This window comes from Danio rerio, chromosome 17 (assembly GCF_049306965.1).
Source record: "Danio rerio strain Tuebingen ecotype United States chromosome 17, GRCz12tu, whole genome shotgun sequence".
Lineage (NCBI taxonomy): Eukaryota > Metazoa > Chordata > Actinopteri > Cypriniformes > Danionidae > Danio > Danio rerio.
In genome coordinates, this window is record NC_133192.1 from 26,433,486 (window position 1) to 26,454,545 (window position 21,060).

The window sequence follows — 21,060 nt, forward strand, 5'->3', positions numbered from 1 at the left end:
TTTCCAGAGTGATATTCGATACAAGTCCATAATATTTCTTTGGAAAGACTTTTTCGAGTTTTTGTTATTATTAGTAGTTTGCTAAATGTATTGTGGTAATACTAATCATTTTACTTTTCCTATATGAAAAATAATCTGTGTTGAGAATAATGGCACCTCACTGTAACAAGTTTTTTCTAAATATTTTCCTTTTTTCAGTTTCACCATGATCTGGTTTACACATTCAGGGAATTATAGGAATATAGAAGTGAGAGACAGTAATCTGATGTGCTTTGAACATGGCATAAACAAGAAGTTATTCAGTCTGGTTCATGCCATTTTTGTATATGCAGTTTTCTATATTACTATGGTACATTACATCAATCATTACTCAGTCTGTATTAATAGCACATACTGTATTAAAGTGCAATATAAAAAGGCGCTGTCACAGTACCTTTTAGTTTTAGCTTTCTGGGGTCTGCATTTTGGTCAGTCTCAGGCTTTTTACATTATCAATGAGGTTTGATGGAACAGAGGACCATTACAGAATAGCTTTTAAGGAAAATGTGGAGAATCTTTAGCATCATCTAAAACATTTACTTTGATAGCTGGATACACTTCAACTGAGATTAAATGGAGATTGGGATAAATGCTGGAAGCTTTTAAACTAATTCAAATACAGAAACACACCCAATAGCGTGAACCCCAGAACAAAACTTGATCATTTTACAATCCAAGCACAATTATCGGGTCTGTGTGTGCTCTTGTGTGATTTTCTTCTGTTTATTTTAAGATGCTGGATGTTAGGTAATTTATGACAAGTCTGTACTGTGCCTCTAAGAGTGGGGAAAAATATAAACGGATAAAAAAAATAATCAACAGTCTAACACCCTTCCCTCACACTTTCAATACACACATCCACTCTCACACAGTCACACTTTAGAACTCAATTTTAGAACTTTCTTAGTCGTTCTGTTTTTTGTGAGGGAAAATTATTTTGCTCCGTTCTCGTGTTTTAAGATTGATGGAAAAAGAGGGAGAGCCTAGTCAAGGACTCAAATTTGTGTTAATCTAAGAGATGAGGCTCTTTCTTTGGTTTCACTCACCGACCTTTCTCAAACTCTGATTGGCTGAGACTGTAATAGGTGAAAAAAAAAAACAATATTCGTGATCGAACAGATCTGTGCAATAAAATCTGTAATTTAAAAAAAAAGTTTTCTTTCTTAGAAATTGATGAAACATTTCTTATATATATATATATATATATATATATATATATATATATATATATATATATATATATATATTAGGGATGTAACGGTATTGTAAATACTGTCATACCGCAATATTATTTTTTTCGATATTACCGAAGTCGCATGACTCGGTAAAACTATAGGTCTTCTGAGAAAATTTGCTCAGGCGAATGAAGCGAACGGGAGGTAACGAAAACTACAATTGCCATCAGCCCATGCTTGACCATCATCCCTTGCGGTCTGTTGTTGCTACAGATCCAGTAATGCGGAAATGGAGTGTGCTGCTAGAAGCGGGGATGAAAAGAGCTGGAAAACTCTAAAGCAGGTCGCACACCAGAAGCGCCGCTCGGCGCCGCGACACGGCGCGTACATGACAGATTAAAGTATCGCACACCAGACGCGCACATTCGAATGATATTTAACATGAAACTAATCAGATGGCGCTCTGTGGCGCGGCTGAAAAATGAACTGCGTCCTGAGCCGTCGCCGGGCGCCGCCGACAGCCGCCGACTTGCGGCGCCGGTGTGTGTATCCTGATAGAAATCTATGATTAGAATTCTAAAATACATGGCGCTGCGTGGCGCGCCGCCGAGCGTCGCTTCTGGTGTGCGACCTGCTTTACACGCACAGTTCAGTCCTGCATTATCTCCGTGTAAGTTCAGACTTCGCAAGTTTGATCAAGGCTGCAGTCTCTTCTTCTCAGTTTGATATGGAAAAGCAGATTATACCGAGGAGACGGGTAAATCTTCAAAGGGAACAGTGTACTTTATAACTTCATTCACATCACCCTGGCTTCGTTGTTTCACTTTCTCAACAATAAACTGTAAACATGATTTAAGGAACTGCCTATTTTCATTTTAATATTAGCAATTTAGACAGCAGACATATTGAGGCGCCGTGCTGCATAAGATGAGCGTCATCTTCACTGTGTGGATATTTATAACAAAACGGAGCCGATAACAACTGCCTCCTTTCAATTTCAGTGAAAATACGAAACACAGCCTCTCTTTTGCTGAGTATCAGTTTTAAGAATCGATAATGGCCATTTTAAAAGTATAACATACAATAAGTTTATACATTATAGGAAATAAAGGCAAGCGATCTGTCAATATACAGAATGTACGTGGTCACATTAATCATTAACTCATCTTTGCGCTCAGCCAAAACACGTTACCTGAGAACAAGTAATAGATTCCAATGCCCAAAGTCAGGGAATATGTCGTTAGATAAAGACAACAAGATAAATGAAATATCCCGTTTAATAAATATAGTGAGATTAGATCCAGCGGGAGATGCTTGATGAGAAGTCCGACTAGCACAGCTCTCATCTGGGTAGATGGGCTGAGTGTGATTAAATGTTGAATGTGATGAGTTTTCAACAATACTAAATTGAAATTTTATTTTTTTACATGGTTTAATAATTTTTTGTTATTAAAATTGAAGTTCCTGTTTCAAAGCTTACAGATAGATGGCTAATTTGTATGTCATTGACACTTTTGGCACTTTTTTGGAGTATTTTCATAAGTTTTGTTTTTTCCTGTAAATGATTCAATAAATACCGTACCGTGACATTCATACCGAGGTATTACCGTACCGTGAAATTCTGATACCGTTACATCCCTAATATATATATATATATATATATATATATATATATATATATATATATATATTAGGAATGTAACGGTATCAGAATTTCACCGTACGATAATACCTCGGTATGAATGGGATGGTACGATATTTATTGAATAATTTACATGAAAAACAAAACTAATGAAAGACTCGAAAAAAGTGCCAAAAGTGTTTATTTACCTTAGCACTGAACATATCAATGACAAATAAATTAGCCATCTATCTGTTAGCTTTGAAACAGGAACTTCAATTTTTCATTTTAATAACAAAAAACTATTAAACCATATAAAAAAAATAAAGTTTCAATTTAGTATTGTTGAAAACTCATCACATTCAACATTTAATCACTCACTCACTTGGGTTTTTTTAGAGATGGGTTTTTTAAGGAAAATTATCATATAACTATAATCTGGTAAAAGCTGGGATCTCTGGGCATGTCCCCTGCAACAGAAAAAAACCCTTCTCATTTGGGACTGAAGTTTCTGGGACAGAGAGATATGATTTAGCCAAGGTTGTCAGCAGTGGGTAACGCTGTGCATTGTCTTTCCACCACTTGAGAGGATAAGCCATGAGTGAGATAGAGGTCTCTTTGCGGTACAAGTCAATGTCTGCATCAATCTAACAAGTGTGCTGTGTTCTGCAGTCCCCATGACTGTTTTTAGTCGTATTCCCTGACTTATATTTGTTTCTTTGTCTGTCACCTTTTCTACTGTTTCGTATCTTTTTAGAAAGAAACCGAAATGCTTCCACACATGCGATTTTAAAACTCGCTTTAGGTTCGATCACTTCCAGCTCTTTTTCTTCCCCGCTACTAGCAACACACTCCATTTCCCCATTACTGGATCTGTAGTGACAACAGACCGCAAAGGATGATGGCCACGCCTAGGCTGATGGGAATTGTAGTTCTCGCTACCTCCCATTCGCTTCATTCGCCTAAGCAAACTTTTCTCAGAAATAGTTTTATTGAGTGATGCGCCTATGGTAATTTTGAAAAAAATTACTATTGCGGTATGACTGTATTTACAATATTGTTACATCCCTAATAAATATATATATATATATATATATATATATATATATATATATATATATATATATATATATATATATATATATTTGCACAGACAGGTAAAATACTTGAAAACACAACAGAGAACAACATATTGTCTGTATTTAAAAAAAAAAAAAAATGTAAAGCCCAAGTTTAAACTAGAACTATCCAACGTTACGTTTGAATTTACTACTCGGTCAATAGAAAAGTATTTTCTATACAGAATGAATGTAAGAAGTATGTATTGCCAAATCAAAGACAGTAGCAAATTAAACACACTAACTAAACCCTGTCCACCTCTACATAACTAAAAAGAAAGCTGAAAAAAACATCTTCAGCCTCACACGCTCCTAACTACTGTACAACTGATGTTTAACAGAGCAAGGATATTTTCACGGTATGACTGATAATATTTTTTTCTCCTGGAGAACGTCTTGACGTTAAAAAAATCAACATTTAATTAGTGAAGTTGAAAAAACACAAAATATTATTATTACAAAATCAATATATTCAAACATTTGTTTTAAAGTGCCATTTTAAAGCAGAAAAACTGCGATGAATATTACGATATGAATACAGTTTCAGAAGGAGGTTTAAATGGCTCTATTTGATTGTTTTCTAGGGAGTCTAAAAGTACTTCTAGGGAGTCTAAAAGGTACAGAAAATAAATAATCACAACACAAAAAAATGCTTTTATTACTTTTTGTCTTGTTTCAAAAAAAAATCTCAGACCAAGTGAAAATATTGTTTATTTGTCACTGTCAGAAGAAATACGTGAAAGTGAGGAGTCTACTTGTTTTAAGGAAATTATCTGCCAGTGGGGTAAGTGAAATCATCTTGTTTTCGCTTTGAAATGTAGATATTTTGGCTAGAAACAGGACAAAACTTCTAACTAAGAAATTTTTGGCATAAATCATTAAATTCCATATAAATACAGAGATTAAGTATAATTCTATAGCTCCAAGACAATTATAATACAGACTGAACATTGCATATCTTTGCGATGTGACTATTGCGGATGCGCACATTGCAATATCGATGCTGAAACAATATATTGTGCTGCCCTAGTTTGAAAGCACCATTACTTTTAACAAGTGGCTTCATAATATTTAGCTGTTAATCTGCGAAGAGCAGCTTAGCAACGATGAAAGAGTCTAAGCTAACTTTGCATGGGGAATAAAAGATAAGCTCTGTCATAAAAGTGTTAAAGGGCTAAGAACAGATGCACAGATTTTCCAGCTCTGTCCTCTTGAATAAGTCGGCAGATCCTTAGTCTTGAGCTCTCGTAGTGTAATTATAATACAGAATGTCCCTTGTTATGTCAATTAGTGCACAGCTTTATCAAAAATGTTCTCTCGATCTGTCTAAAGATAGTCCCGTGCTGAGCTGGGCTTGAACACCAGCTCTTCTGAAATCGATCTGTATTGTCAGGGGCCTTGAATGATTCACTCTTGCAGACTAGCAGATAATGGCACCTCTGGGATCCTTAACATTGGGGCTTCATGCTGATCTGGAGCTTTCTGCCTCTGAGGAAATATCGAGGTATATGAGAGATGCTTGTGCTTCTGAGTCTGCAGCTATAGCAGAAATGCAGGTGGCTTCAAAATTAAAACTTTACTGTAGAGGATAATGCGCAGTCAGCTGGTCATAACTGGAAAATAAATATAAACAGGGTTGACTGGTTTTAAATGAAATTAATTTATCATGAGAGATGAAAGAGAGTGTGGCGTGTAATGAGAAATATTCAACTCACAAGGTGATTTATTTTCTTTTGCAAATTGCATTGTTTCATCAGTAAGTGGTGACATGTGACTGAGAGAAGCATTGACTCAACCTATTCACTCAAGTCACTTGACTACACTCAAACAATTATATTCGCTGCTTGTCCAAACTACTTACAAAAATGTGCTGAATCAACACAATTCTTGAAGCTTTTTTGGGAAAACTTAATTGTTTTATCTTCAATCCAGTTAAGTTAAATGATTTGTGTTAGAACAACATGAAGGAATTTTGTGGAACCCAGTGTTTTTTACAGTGTAATTCAGAAACAAAGAAGAGTGTCTCATTGAATCACTCACTCATACTTATAATAAAACTATTTTAGTCTCATGTAGATTTTGTAGTTTTGCGATTGGGTTAAATGCACATAAGTGTTGTCCAGCCACTAAAGTCTTCCAGCGAAAGATTGATGGTGACATCAACAACACGTGACCCTCTACCTTTTAAACAACTGTGACATGGTACTTTAAATATTCAGTCTGAAATATCATGTAAGTAAAGCTTAGTAATACAGTAAGTCTATTTCCTGCACCCCGCTGGCCAACCACTAAGCATACAGTTGTCGCTTTAGGACAAATTGTGTGAGATAGTGAGACCAGCGATCCTTGCATGCATGAAATATTGCCCATTATGACAAGTTTTTCTTGTTACACAAGTGAAAACGTGAAAGATAAAATGCAGTTTTTTGTTCAGAATTGTAGTGTTATACTATAAGTTTTCTACTGTCATCTTTAAGGTGCGCATTAGTGATATCAGAAGCATGGCTATGGACAACAGGGGTCGGACCGTGTTTCAAAGATATTATGCTAACTGGTTAGCATTTTACCTACTGCACCTTTAAGTTTAATTATCTATGATGGACTAATATCTATTTTAATTATAGGTTGAGAATTCTTATGTGTAAGATTTCTTATATGTATACAAAATACTAATTCATATTCATTAGTTAATTGTTCTTTCTTTTATACATTGTAATAAATGATGTTTGTTTGATTACCATTTGCACAACAGGTTTTACATCAAATACTATGGTTAAAGTATGTTTTTTGCAGCAAAACTGTGGTTAGTTTGTGATTACAATTGTATTTCAAGTACAATACTACAAATAAAAGCCTAAAAAAATCTAGATTTCAAGAGTTCAAGTGTTTATTCACATTACATTCATTCAGCAACACTGAATCATTAACAAACCACTGAAACATTCATTCAACCAATTAATTAAGGTAGCAACAATTAGCTTTGGATGAGTTAAAACCATTTTGTTGACGGAGCAAACAACGTCAAAAGAAGCTGCCAATATTTCACCATAAGTGAAATAAGTGGCGATATTAACTTAATATTATTAGTTGACTGAGTTTTCAATTGAACTGTTGTATACAAAACAGTAGGTGTTGGTTTGAATGTTAGCATGACTGCCGCTTATCCTCTCAACTCTCATGTTGTCATCTGTTTCACCCCTGAGAGCTCTTACCAGCAGAGTGCTTATGATAGACTGAGAGCTAACAGTCTTCATAAAGCGTGATACTATCTGAAAGTACAGAAGTGCTTAGTCAGCTCCTGCAGGAGCAGTTAGCCAAGCACAAGAGGGATTATTTTGGAGTGCAGGAACCGAAATCAATACCAATCTAAATAGAGAAACACGCGCATGTGCGATTCTGTGTGTTTACACAAGCCTGGAAGCTTGTCGATAAATTGGATCAGCGCTGATCATCTTTCAACTGACCCCCATTAAACATATGCCGTGTCCTTTATTGCTATACATGATTCTGCTCATGTTAATCAATTAGTTTCTTCATGACCTCATCATATGAGAGCTGAACTTCACAAAAATAATATGCAGAATCATTCTACAGGGATATAATTGTCTATTAACAGCCCGTCTCCTCACAGAGTTGAAGAAAAGCCTGTGTGTGCCTGTGAAAAAAGACCAGAACAGGAAAGCTAATTATCACCACTGACACTCCCACTGTTAACACTACGCCAGCTAAAGCGGAGAGTGTGAGCACACGAGGCTAATATGCAAATACTGCTGTTAATTATGGAATGCTTGGTTGTGGAATAAGGTTTTTTTTTTCTCACGCGCAGGTTAGGCAAAGCCAGTTAGCGCTTCTTATTTTAGCGAATCGCTAGACTCATTTTAAATCAGCTGATGGCAGTGATCTGTGCATATTATGTATTCCTGGGTTTCTGCAAACTCTTAAATATCAAGCGATCAGTCAAATGGTGTTATTGATCATATTATGTGTTCAGCAGAATAAAGAAACTCATCAAGGTTTGAAACCACTTTAGAGTGAGTAAATAGTGAGTATATTTTAATTTCCAAAACTATCCTGTTAACATTTAATCTGTAAAACATACAGTCTAATTTTATTCTACTTGTACAATTTTTTTAGGACAATATTTTTTTTTTCTATTAAGTACAACTACTTTTTTTAACACTTTAACTGACTGCTTTTTAATATAAAACATAACATAGATTTAAACTACCAGTCCTACTGCACCCAACCCAGTCTGAGTTGGGATTGAATCGGCAATTCTTTGTATGGCAGTCGGTTGTTCTAACAAGGAGGCCATGGCCTGTAGAGCACCTTTTGGGGTCAGAGGAGTGAGATTAACCTGCATAGCACTTCACTAGCTGGTCTCCGTTACACTCACCCCCCTAAACCTCACCCCCATCCCAGACGAGCCCCCACTTTAACTCACTGTACCTACTGCATCCAACCCGGTCAGGGCTAGGATCGAACCGGCGGAGTCGGTTGCTCTATTAAGAAGGCTATATACCATGGCCTCTAGCATTTGTCGCTAGAGCACCTTTTGAGGTCAGAAGTTTACCTGCATAGCACTTCACTAGCTGGCCTCTGTTACAAATATAATATTTAATTAGTAACTTATTATTAAAACTGAGAAGTTGATATCTCAGTGACGGATCCCTAAAGAAGTCAATAACAACATTTGAAATTTGTTACTAGTAACCACAGACATGAAAAATTAGTTCTATCCAAGTATTGCAACTGTATTTTGTAGGCAACAGTGTACAATGAAGAATTACTACAATAAAGGACTGGATAAATATTAACATTTAATTTAGTACTAATATCCAGTGAAAAAGTACTTGTAGGCGACGCAGTGGCAGAGTGGGTAGCACGTTCGCCTCACAGCAGGAAGGTTGCTGTTTGGAGCCGCGGCTGAGTGAATTGGCATTTATGTGTGTAGTTTACTTGTTCACCCCGAGTTTGCGTGTGTTTCCGCCGGGTGCTCTGGTTTTCCCCACAGTCCAAAGACATGTGGTACAGGTGAATTGGGTATGCTAAAATTGACCATAGTGTAAGAGTGTGTGTGAATGTGTGTATGGATGTTTCCCAGTGATGGGTTGCGGCTGGACGGGCAACTGCTGCGTAAAAAATATGCTGAATAATTTGGCGGTTCATTATGCTATGGCGACCCCAGATTAATAAATAGACTAAACTGGAAAGAGAATGAATGAATGAATGAAAAGGTATTGTGTGTATATAAAAAGCACTAAAAAGCAACTATAATGAATAAGTACTTGTCAAAATACACTAGTATAAAAAAATCAACAGATAGAAGCATGGCTTATGGATTACTTTACTTTTTTTATTGTCCACAAGTGAAAATTTATCTTAGGTTTCACCACACAACCACATTTGCACTCACATGCCACATATCATGGAAAACAAGCAACACAAATACATTTCATAGCTAGCAGCTAGCTCTCTGCAACTATCATATGGTTGCCCACTGAAGCTAAGCAGGGCTGCGCCCGGTTAGTACTTGGATGGGGGACCACATGAGAAAGACTGGAAAAGCAAGGTTGCTGCTGGAAGTGGTGTGAGTGAGACCAGCACGGGGACGCTCAACCTGCGTTCTGTGTGGGTCCTAAATGTGTGAGTTCCTGACTGACTAGTCATTAAAAATCCCAGAATGTCCCTCAAACCCGGGCATCCTGGCCAAATCTGCCCATGGCCTCCTAACCATCTCCATAACACAATAGACTTCATTACTCAATTTCCTCTCCACCAATCAGCTGTCTGGTGCAATATGGCTACCGTCGCATCATCAAGGTGGATGCTGGACACTGGTGGTAGATGTGTAAAAAAGATGTGTAAAAAGTGATTTGAGTGTCCAGAAAAGCGCTATATAAATGTTAGGAATTATTAATATAATATAATCACATTAAAAACTAAATTAAACCCTAAAACCCAGTACTTAAAATTCTAATGGCAGTCGACAAAATGGACATTTAATACTCATTTTTCTTTACTTATGGTTGCCTTAAACGTCTTTTAGATTAAATGTTAAACAGCTTGCTAATGTCATGATCACTGTCTAGCAGCTATAGTAAAAATGATTATAAACATGGATATTGCTGTCCAGCTTAAAACTGGATGGAATAACAGAGACTGAGGTTTTACTGGTTAATTTTCAGAGAGGGAGTTTAAAGGCATCAGGAACTAAAAGCTCAAGTAAATATGACCAAATAGGAATAAGTGGATTTAACTGCATTTGCTGTTATTACAGTTATTATTGTTATTCTGAGGCATTTGTGGAATTATAGTCATTATTTATGACATTTGGACTGGAATTTTTTATATATATTTATTTGGAGTGTGCCAGAAGCATAAGACACTTGATGAGAAGATTGGTCTGTTGAGTTTGTTGCTTGTTCACTTCCCTCAACATTATTATGAACAAATGTCAGTCTTTTTGTAATTAGCAGCATGGGAATACAGCTTAAATAGACATAGTGCTATAGAATGAATACTAATCACATACTCACTGAGTCATCCATTCAACGCAGCAAATCTTCGCTGTAGTGCTGCAAGGTCTCCTATAATACAGTGATTCTTTTCAATGACTATTGAAATGAAAACTGAATTGATAAATGACACCAGTTTGTATGGTGTTCACATTCTTCATGACAAACTCTTTTGTCTTTTAGATGAATAGAATTTTTCCTTGAATGTAAAAACATGTATTTTTAATACATGACCGCAATTATAAATAGAATCTATTTATACTCAAGTTTTTGTTTTATTTGTGTGTTTGTTGTGTATTAAGTGGTGTTCAGCAAGTTTGTTAGTGGACACAAAAGTATCAGCAGTGGGTAGCGCTGTCGCCTCACAGCAAGAAAGTCAGTGGTTCGAGCCTCGGCGGGGTCAGTTGGCATTTCTGTGTGAGTTTACATGTTCTCCCTGTGTTCTTGTGGGTATCCTTCAGGTACTCTGGTTTCCCCCACAAGTCCAAAGACGTGCTATAGGTGAATCGGGTAAGCTAAATTGTCTGTAGTGTATGACTGTAAATGAGAGTGCATGGGTGTTTCCCAGTGATAGGTTGCAGCTGGAAAGGCATCTTATGCGTAAAACGTATGCTGGATAAGTTGTTGGTTCATTAACCCTGATTAATAAAGGCACTATGCCGAAAAGAAAATGAATAAATGAATGAATTTTTGATTAAACTTAATAGATGTGCGATTATGCTTATTATAGAAAGTTATGATTGACCAATCATAATCAAGTATTCCGTAGAGTTGTAATAAATGTAAAAAAAAAAAAAAAACATTTATTAAACCTGATTAAGAAATTTTTTATTAGATTTTTAAGTTAAAGTTTAATTAAGTAATTATTTTTTGTCAGTTATTTTAAATCAAACCCAGAATTTAATAAAAAAATGAATAGAAATTGAATTATTGAAAATAATCAAATTGGTTTCATGGACCACACACCTTTGAACTTGTGGATGAAAACATTTCTTTTATTCATAGAAATGCGTATTGTGATAAATATTGATTTGCTCAATATTAACAAATTACAAATGCAAATGGTTTTGTTTATATGATGTGGCCACAGCTATATTACTCTGCAGCCCAAGACCGGTTACTCACTGAAGTTAAGCAAGGCTGAGCCTGGTCACTACCTTGATGGAAGACCTCATGGGAAAACTAGATTGCTGTTTGAAGCAGTGTTAATGAGGCCAGCAGGGGGCGCTCAACCTGTGGTCTGTGTGAGTCTTAATGACCCAGTAAAGTGAGGGTGACACTAGCCTATCAATGAGCACCATCTTTCGGATGAGATGTATAACCGAGATCCTGACTTTGTGGTCATTAAAAATCGAATGGATCTTCTCGTTAAGAGCAGGGATGTAACCCCGGTGTCCTGGCCAAATTCCCTACATCGGCCCCTACCGATCATGGTCTTCCAATCATATACCGAATTGGCTTTATCACGGTCTCTCCACTTCCCCAATAGCTGGTGTGTGGTGAGCGCACTGGCGACCCTGTCCTGTGGTTGCCATCGCATCATCTATGTGTATGCTGCATTATATGATTTTACTACTATTTTTTTTATCATCATTTTATGCTACCTTTTTCACTTTAGAGGTATGCTAACATGATTTTAAAATGAAAACCATAATTTCACAGTTTAAATGATTACAGTTTTAATAATTGATATTTTAGTGGTAGATTTAAGCATTTAAAAATTTAAGTTATTCAAAAAGTTAAATACATTTTGTTGAGGGTATGAATAGGCATGACCTCATATATCTATTGTAATTTTATTTGTCATAATCTATTATACGATAATGTCTGCATTTATGTATGATTTTGTTTTAAATATATATAAATGATATAATATTCACAGTCTTTTATACTGTTAGTCTTTTAAATTTAACTGAATAGTTAAATAAATGAAAATTGTGTCATCATTTACTCATCCTTGTTTCAAACCTTTGCGTTTCTTTCTTGTTGAACACAAAGATATTTTGAAAAATGTTGCAAACCTGTAACCATTAAATTCCACAGAACCTATTTGTCTTATACTAGGAAAGTCAATTGTTACAGGTTTTCAGCTTTCATCAGAATGTCGTCATTTTTGTTAAACAGAAACTCAAAAAGGTTTGGAACCAATTAAGGATGTGTAAATATTGGGTAAATGTACATTTTGAGTGAACTATCCCTTTAAAACAAAGCTCTTAAAGTAAATGAACATGGACATAATCTTCTCTGAAGTGAAGGAAACACATTCATGAACTCAAAACACACCATCATGGCTGTTTAAAAGTTTGCTCAAAGTTTTCTCTCTCTTGTGTTTTTATTCTGTAGAGTCACAGTGCACATTGTGTGGTGAGGCCGAAGGTGAGTGTGTTCCTCGTCTGTGATAGTCTACAGTGTGTGTCTGTGTGAAGGGTTCAGAAAGCCCCCTGCTCTGGGTTTAAAGCTCATTTATCATGATGTGGTCATTGTGTTGTGATTCCTCTCCGCTTGCATCATCACAGCCAACTGTGGAGAATCCCTGCTTCACTGCTGCTCGATCTGCTCTGCTCACATGACTGATCCACACTCACACATTCAGCAGGACAACTGCTCTCATCTTCTTTCTTTCTTTCTTTCTTTCTTTCTTTCTTTCTTTCTTTCTTTCTTTCTTTCTTTCTTTCTTTCTTTCTTTCTTTCTTTCTTTCTTTCTTTCTTTCTTTCTTTCTTTCTTTCTTTCTTTCTTTCTTTCATTCTACCTTCCTTTTTTACTACCGTCTTTTCCTTCCTTCCTTCCTTCCTTCCTTTCTTATTACCTTCCTTCCATTCTTTCTTTCTTTCTTTTTTCTTTCTTTCTCCCTTGCTTTTCATTTTTTTTCTGTCTTGTTTGATCTGATCTCGGGTTTCTTATGCAGATTTTGTGTTTTGCATGTTTCAGTGTAAATCAGTGCTGAATTTGCTAAATAGACTGATGAAGATTGATAAATGTTGTCTCCAAGACTAATTTCTTTATCATAGTCCACATATATGTGCTGTAAATTGTCCTAGAGGTAAAATATGAGGTCTCCCATTTTAGTGTTTGCAATAAATAAACTTTTAAAAAGTGTTGTTATTCGTAGAGAAACGTATTAAAGCCACCAAATAGACCGTTTGTGAAAATAAAACAGCATACTTATTCTGACCTAGCTAATAATTCTAGCTGTGCTTATTAAAATTCTATTGTGCTTTTTAAAATATATAAAAGATGAATTATTATTTTTTTACCTGATTACTTCTTGCTCAGTCGATATATGTTGGTTTGAAGCAAGAGACGCCATTTTAAAATGTAATAGACATCGATATAGTTACTTTCATTCATTTTATTCTTTAAGAAATTATAACTGTGAATGGTTTTAAAATACTATTTGGAAAATCATATGAAATCTAGATTAATATAGATACAATTTAGTAATTGTTTGTAAAATGTTTTTTATTTTTCTCCTATCATTTTGTGGATTCTTTCAATTTTGAAATCATGTGATATTTTATATTGATACAATGTAATTTTGTGCAGGTAAATGGTCTAAAAGATAAAATTTTTGTTTACTATTTTTAACACGCAAAAGCAGTATTTATTGAAGTAAACCACAATTTAACACTTTACTCAAAACCTGCTTATGGAAAATCCAGAGAATTGTCAACAACTTTGCAGAAATTATACAAACTCAGATTATTAATTTCATTTTATTTTTGACTTAGTCCCTTTATTAATCGGGGTTCGCCACAGCGGAATGAACCACCAACTTATCCAGCATGGAAAACACCAATACACTCATTCACACTCATGCAGTATGACCAATTTAGCCTATTTAGCAACGACAACTGACCCAGCCGAGGCTTGATCCAGCGACCTTCTTGCTGTGAGGCGATTGTGTTACCCACTTATAATCTTTATGTTTATACATTATTAGCAAAGTCATAGTAAATACACTGTGAGTATTCGCCTTTTCTGCCTCTTAAGAGATGCATGGAAAGAGAAAAAGATGATGGTGAAAAATAGTTGGATTATTCTAAAAGCACAAAGAGAACAAAATACAGGATGACAGTTTGCCAAGCTAGAGGCCATAACCTCTTTCAATACAAACAGTCTTCAAAAACCTGCACTTCATCCAAGTGGCAGCAGAGATGTTTTGGAGGCTGCTGTTGGGCATTGAGCCTGTGTGGGTCAGAGTTAAACAGCTGGAAGAAATCTATAACTGCAGAAACACACAATACACACAGCCCTGTGCTGTAGTACACTACAGTCTGACGGGTTAGCAAAGAGAACAGTCTGACACTGAGAACATACAGTAAGGCTTCTGCAGGAATCACATCGTAATGTTTGTTTGATGTGTTTATTAAATGTTCTGCTGTACATTGTACAGTAGCATGGTATCACGTTGTTGCATGTTTATTACCCTGGCAAAGATATTTAGTGCAGTGGTATAATGAACATCATCACTGGCTACTATATTTTGTGACATAAAAGAGTAATTTTGTTAACCTTGTTTTAATTAAAGGGATCATGGATTATCTACATTCCTTTCACTAGTTTGAAACCTGTTTGGTTTTCTTTCTGCTGTTGAATGCAAAAGAAGAAACTTTCAATAATTTTGGCAACCAACAGCCATTGACTTCCATAGCATTTTTATTTTGTTTCTTCTTTTGGAATTTAGCAGCAACATTCTTCAAAACATCTTCTATTGTATTTTACAGAAGACATTTTATTTATTACTGGGTTTTCTTACCCTAAAAGCTTTTTTAAAAATCATATAATCATGAATAAATCAAATCCATGTGGATTTAACAAGCTCTACACCATTCAAAAGTTGGTAAGATTTTTATTATTTATTTTTTGCTAATAAAAAGTCCCTTATGCTCACTTGGCTGCATTCATACACCAACATATACAGTAAAATTGTACTGCTGTCAGAAACTATTACAGTTTAATTAAAATTGAAATGCATATTTAATTTTTTTATATGAAACTTTTTATATTTATACTTTTTATATTTTTCTGACAAGGCAAAGCAGAATTTTTTTGCACCATTGGTCCACTTTTCAGTAACCCTATCCTTCCATCCTTTATCCTTTTCCATACGGGGCTTTAGAAAAAAGAAAAAAATTATACACTATATATTAAACTCAGGGAGTGACAGACTATACAACATCTATGCAATAATAAAAAAGTAGCTGTGAATATCATGGCAAACAAACTCCAATTGTCAGATAATATTTGGCTCACACACCTCCAGATTTCATCCCTTTTTTCCCCTCATACAGAAGGGATATTGTGCCAGTAAATGAGTCGTTAACCAAACCATGAGATTTAGACACAATCATTATTTTTAATCAATTGGCAAACATACTTACAGTGCTTGTAACAACATCCTGAAACAAAAATGGAAACCCTTTTCCCGCCATTATCCCCTTAAAACTACAGAAAATGACCTTAATAATGACTCATGATTTTGGGTTAAGAGGTTACTTCAGACTTGCGGAAGCAATGTTGTAAAAATACAGCATTTGATAGGGAATGTGAGAGTGAGAAGAAAAATAAAAAATTTTAGAGAGAGAGAGACTGCTTGTTGGATTTTAGTAATACTAAAAATATTTTGATGTGTATTTACAGTATGTATATATTTTTATTTCCTTCTTCTTTTTTTACTAATAGCATTTATATTATTGTTTCAATTATTGTGTGTTTTGATAATTTACTGGTTTAAAGTTGGCTTGAGATTTTTTTTTAAACAAAAAAAAAACTACATTAGTTTGAAAAGTAAGCCTTTTGTGACAGTTTAATAGTTTTGACTGTCATTTGGTCAGTTTGATGCATTTTTAAAGATTTTTTTTTTAAACAGTACAAGAGTTCACTCTTAGCTGATTATAAAAGCTTGTTTGGCATGCTGTCCCGGGAGAGAGCCCTGAGCTCATGAGATCCTCGAGCCCAGGGTTCCCTCCTGTTGCAAAGCGGGAGGGGAGTTTGAGCTCCGGTAGATCTCGAGAATTCCCCTGCTGTAGTAAACGATGAACATTAAGTGATTGCTCTTTGGAGATAACTACATACTAGAAGCATGTCTATGGTGCCGATTTGGATTAGTCAATTAACTTAATTTGCGTGTTTTTGGACAGTGGGAGGAAACCGGGGAACCCGGGGGAAATCCACGTGAGCACGGTGAGAGTGCAAACTCCACACAGAAATGTCTGCTGGTTTGGTAAAGCCTGGAACCAGAGACATTCTCGCTGTGAGGCAACAGTGCTACGCACTGGGCCACCTTGTCACCCATCTAGGAAGAAGGAGGATAGGGGTGGAAGGGAGGACTCTTCAAAACCAAGATAGCAGTGGAATGAAACCCAGGGTATTTATAGTAGTTTAGGAGTCATCTGATTGGAGCGTAGTGAATTGGATAATGTGGATCCAGCCGCTAGCAATCATAAGCACGTGATCCTCTCGAAATTTGTCTATACATAAACTTCACTTAATTACAAATATGTTTAGGTAATTTTCAATTTTATTTTTGTTTCGTTTTTTTATAGAATTTAATACACTTTGAAGTCCAACAAGTATAAAAAATAGATTTCTTTCATTTTTGCTAATTTGAGAAATGTTTGAGGAAAGTTGTTGTATTTTCACAGTCATGCATTATGTTTGGTGTTTGCATTTTCCAGATATGTTGTTGTAGTTTGAGATACAGAATGTCTAAGTGCTCTTGCTTTCAGATATAAACTCAAAAGTTGTGTTCCTTCCAACAACAACAACAAAAAAACAGAATTGAATATGTTGATGTGTTACTTAACATTTCGTTACTTGACACATTGTCATTTTGGCAGCCCTGAGTTGCATTTCAACATACTGTTTATTTGTTCCTAAAATATTGATTTCGTATCAGTGACTGGTGGTGTATCAAAGCCAGCATTTTACTGCTGATGTAACCCAAAGGTGTCCAACTATTATTATTAAAGGCTGTTAAAAATGTATTTTTATTAAATGCTTGCAAATCCAAGAGGAACTTACTTCTCTTAAGAACTATTCATGAAATACAAGTCAATGGTTTCGAGCACAATGAGAGAGAAATACTGTATAAAGTGTATAGTATTCCAACCTGAAAAAACAAACAAACATGTTGTTTCTGGTAATACTGTATATTAAGGTCTTATAACGTGAAGCAATCAATCTGTGCATAGAATTGAGCATTAATAGCATGAATATATCAATAGTACTACAACTAATAAGAATACCTCTTGAGCATGTTTACATCTTCACCAGCTTCGTGACACACTTTCTTTCACTTGACTTCATGACTTCAATATATTGTCAGAAGCCATATTAAATATGTTTTACCAGATATTTTGTTTCCAAAAGGGCTGGTAGTTGCTTGCTTGAATTTGAGAAATCACTAAGGACCACTAAAAATCTTCTTTAAAGTCCCCATAAAATCAAAATAAAGTTTTTTAGATGTTAGTATCAGTATGTTAGACTCAAGGATACCTATAAGCTAGTGTATAATCTAGTTAATTAAAAAGGGTGAGGAGCTACACTGAGCTGCTCTTCAAGTTTCATTCAAATCTAGTCACACATCAAACAAAAATGCATATTTCAAAGCACTTTAAGTGACCTTTTATGCTCTTTTGATTAATGTCAGCTACAAGTATATCTTTACATTTAAAGGGAAAGTTCACCCCAAAAATGAAAATTTTCTCATCATTTCCTCACACAATCAACCTGTAAATTGGTTTCTTCTGTTAAACACAAAACAAGACATTCTGAAGAAGGTTTAGTATCAGCAGACAAAATTATACAATGCCTCATACTTTATTTTAGAATTAAATCTTACATTGTATGTACTTTCATTTTAGTTGTCTTTTTATTTCATTTTACTTTCCAAAATGAATCATCTTTGCACTTAACAAGTTTTTAATGATAATAAAGCTTGTTAACAAGTTTCTAATGATTAACGAAGGAATTATAATGATTTGTTTTGTTATTTCATTTTCATTTACAAGTAGCAGCTTTACAGCTACTGTATATTTCTGTCTGTTTGCATCCCACCTTTTTGTGCCCTCTTGCATCATAGTCGCAAACTGCTGTTACACCTAAAACATGTTCTTAATTCCTTAGTGCGGTGGCGCCACACACAGAGGTAATGGTCTTTTTGAAGTGTCACCCATGTATATAATACAACAATTAGAACAACAGACTTTGGTTGCATTTTGTTGGAATAAAATTCCATCATGTTCAATAAAAATGGTCAGTTTTCTTCGATGTCAAAAATATTAGTAATTTATTGGATTCAATTGAATAATTCAATTCACAGAATGATACCGTCAATATAATGCAAGAATTACATTCAGGAGGTGCCCAACAATTTTAATTTTCTGACTCCAACCTTTATTGGCAGCTGATATTAACAGGTGGAGTTTAGTGAAGTTTGTCACTTGTCAATTATTCTTCAGTCTTCCATTGGCCGCACCCATACATACATCCTCTTTTTCTATGAATTCTCTGCACAACATTAGGAAGTTTACCTGCAGAACTCTAGTTAATTTAAGACAATCGGGCCTTTGCATTTCTATTAGCTTCATCTACTTGATGAATGCGTTATTAGTATGCCAGGCATATCACACCCAAGAGAAGAAGTTTAGTTAATACATCACCTTTAAGCAATACAAAAACAAATATGTAATGAAAAGAAAAAAAAGAAAAAATATATTCCTTTTCCCAACAATTCATCCCTTATTCCTGATATCTCTCATTTTTATACTGTAATCTTATTGAATTTGATCTGTTGGCACTGAATTCACATTCAAAGTGCAGTGCTCCTGAACGTACACAATTACGTCATGTTTTCATTAAGTTTGCTGTACTGTTGTTCTTCCCGATAAACCGCAGAGAGCAATCAGAAAGGAAATTAAACCTGCTACATGAGAATTAAATATTCAAATGAACATAACACCGATCCTCAGTGTAGTTATTTAATGTTCTCTGATGGAAATAGTTCTCCTCTGTTGCATGACAGTGATGAAACGCAGTACGAGAGAGAGGCATCAGCTAATGTCTGTATGGAAAATGTTTATTCACTTCAATGAGCATCATGTTTGAAATCGATTCACAAGAGTCCAACTAGATTTCACAGGCACTTCTGCTTGAGTGATTTCAGAATATTGAGAGGCAAGTCGAATCATTTACTCAGATGGAGCGGTTGTGTGTGTGTGTGTGTTTGTGTGTGTGATAGAGAAAGAGAGCTCAATTAAAGCTATAGAAAGCTCCTGTTTTTTCAGCTTTTTTTTTATTTATGAGCTCTTCAAGTGTCTTCTCACTTTGCTTTTTTTTGTCTGTGTTGACAGAATTGTTGCCCGCTGTGTTGCCAAGGGAGACGAGTGTCTACACTGTAAACAAGCTTTTTATCCTGACCCTGCTCCAGAGCTGCTTCACACTCTCTGTGCGTGTGAACCACAGGGCCATTTATTCAATTTATTGGCAGCAAAACAAGTTGGCACTCAAGACTTGACACTAACTTCTTCCTGATATGGATTTTTCTATATTTGAACAAAAAAAGTTCATATAATGCAAGCACAGATATTAAATGCAGTCAAAGTAGTTAATTAGAGGAAGTGTCAAACATGATCAGACATTTTAACACAAATGGTAATTGTGTTTTTTTATTTGATTGTTTGAGCACTGTTTGTATCACACTGTTTGGAAATATTTCGTCTGATTTTGCAGTTTGCGGCAGTATGTGGCAATGAGTGCATCTATGATTCATTAGCCCTTTTCACATACTGTAGTAATACCAGTAAATTGCTGCAAAATTACCAACATTACTGTTTAATACAAAAATGTGCTTTTCATATTAGCAATAAAATTCTCTATTTATCAGTAAATTATGATTCACACAACAGATTCAAAAACTGTGACAAATTGTCTAGCATCATTACTTATATTGAAATCCAAGTAGCTAAACCTCATGGAGAGATATTACATGATCAGTTTTTATTGTAATTTTTGCATCAGTTGTTCACATTCTCGCTGCTGCTGTTGGTCCAGAGACATCATACTAAACATCTTTGAAGCAAACCTCTAAAGTAAACTGTGTGGAAAAAAAGTTGTTGCTAGCATCCAATGGTCAACCTGTCAAACTGTGCGGAACTGTGTGTCTGAATGTTATAAATGGCCAAGAGTTGACATCTTATATTAGTTTGTTGGTCAATCTTGAGAGCTTGTTTGTCGACCCCAGAGGGTTAAAAGTCTCATCCATTTATTGAAGCAGCCGTTGAATCATTTGCTCAAACAATTTGCTCAAAATGTGGATTTTTTCAGGAATGAAGCATAATTCATTCGTTGATTCATTTGCTCAAATAATTTGTTCGACATGTTGATTTATTCAGGAATGAAGCATGAGTTGGTCGTTGAATCATTTGCTCAAACAATTTGCTCAAAATGTTGATTTATTCAGGAATGAAGCACGATTCAGCCATTGAATTGTTTGCTCAAACAATTAGTTGAGAAATATTTATTTATTCAGAAAAGAAATATGATTAAGTCATTGAATCATTGGCTCAGCCAATTTCAATTGATTAAA

The 21,060-nt window shown here is 35.2% G+C and overlaps 1 protein-coding gene across 15 annotated transcripts in view; it reads left to right on the plus strand.

Moving 5' to 3' along the window:
* dlgap2a (discs, large (Drosophila) homolog-associated protein 2a) overlaps positions 1-21,060 on the plus strand; it is a 249,913-nt gene that overhangs the window by 111,160 nt on the left and 117,693 nt on the right. For 6 of the 15 annotated variants that reach the window (XM_073928550.1, XM_073928546.1, XM_073928549.1 and 3 more), the window contains one exon: positions 12,815-12,847. The exons of 5 other annotated variants lie outside the window; for them this stretch is intronic. In XM_073928550.1, coding sequence (XP_073784651.1) covers positions 12,815-12,847 — 33 coding nt within the window. Of the gene's footprint in view, positions 1-12,814; positions 12,848-19,825; positions 19,921-21,060 lie in introns of all 15 variants that reach the window. 4 more of the 15 variants (XM_073928553.1, XM_073928556.1, XM_073928554.1 and 1 more) reach the window with 2 other exon arrangements.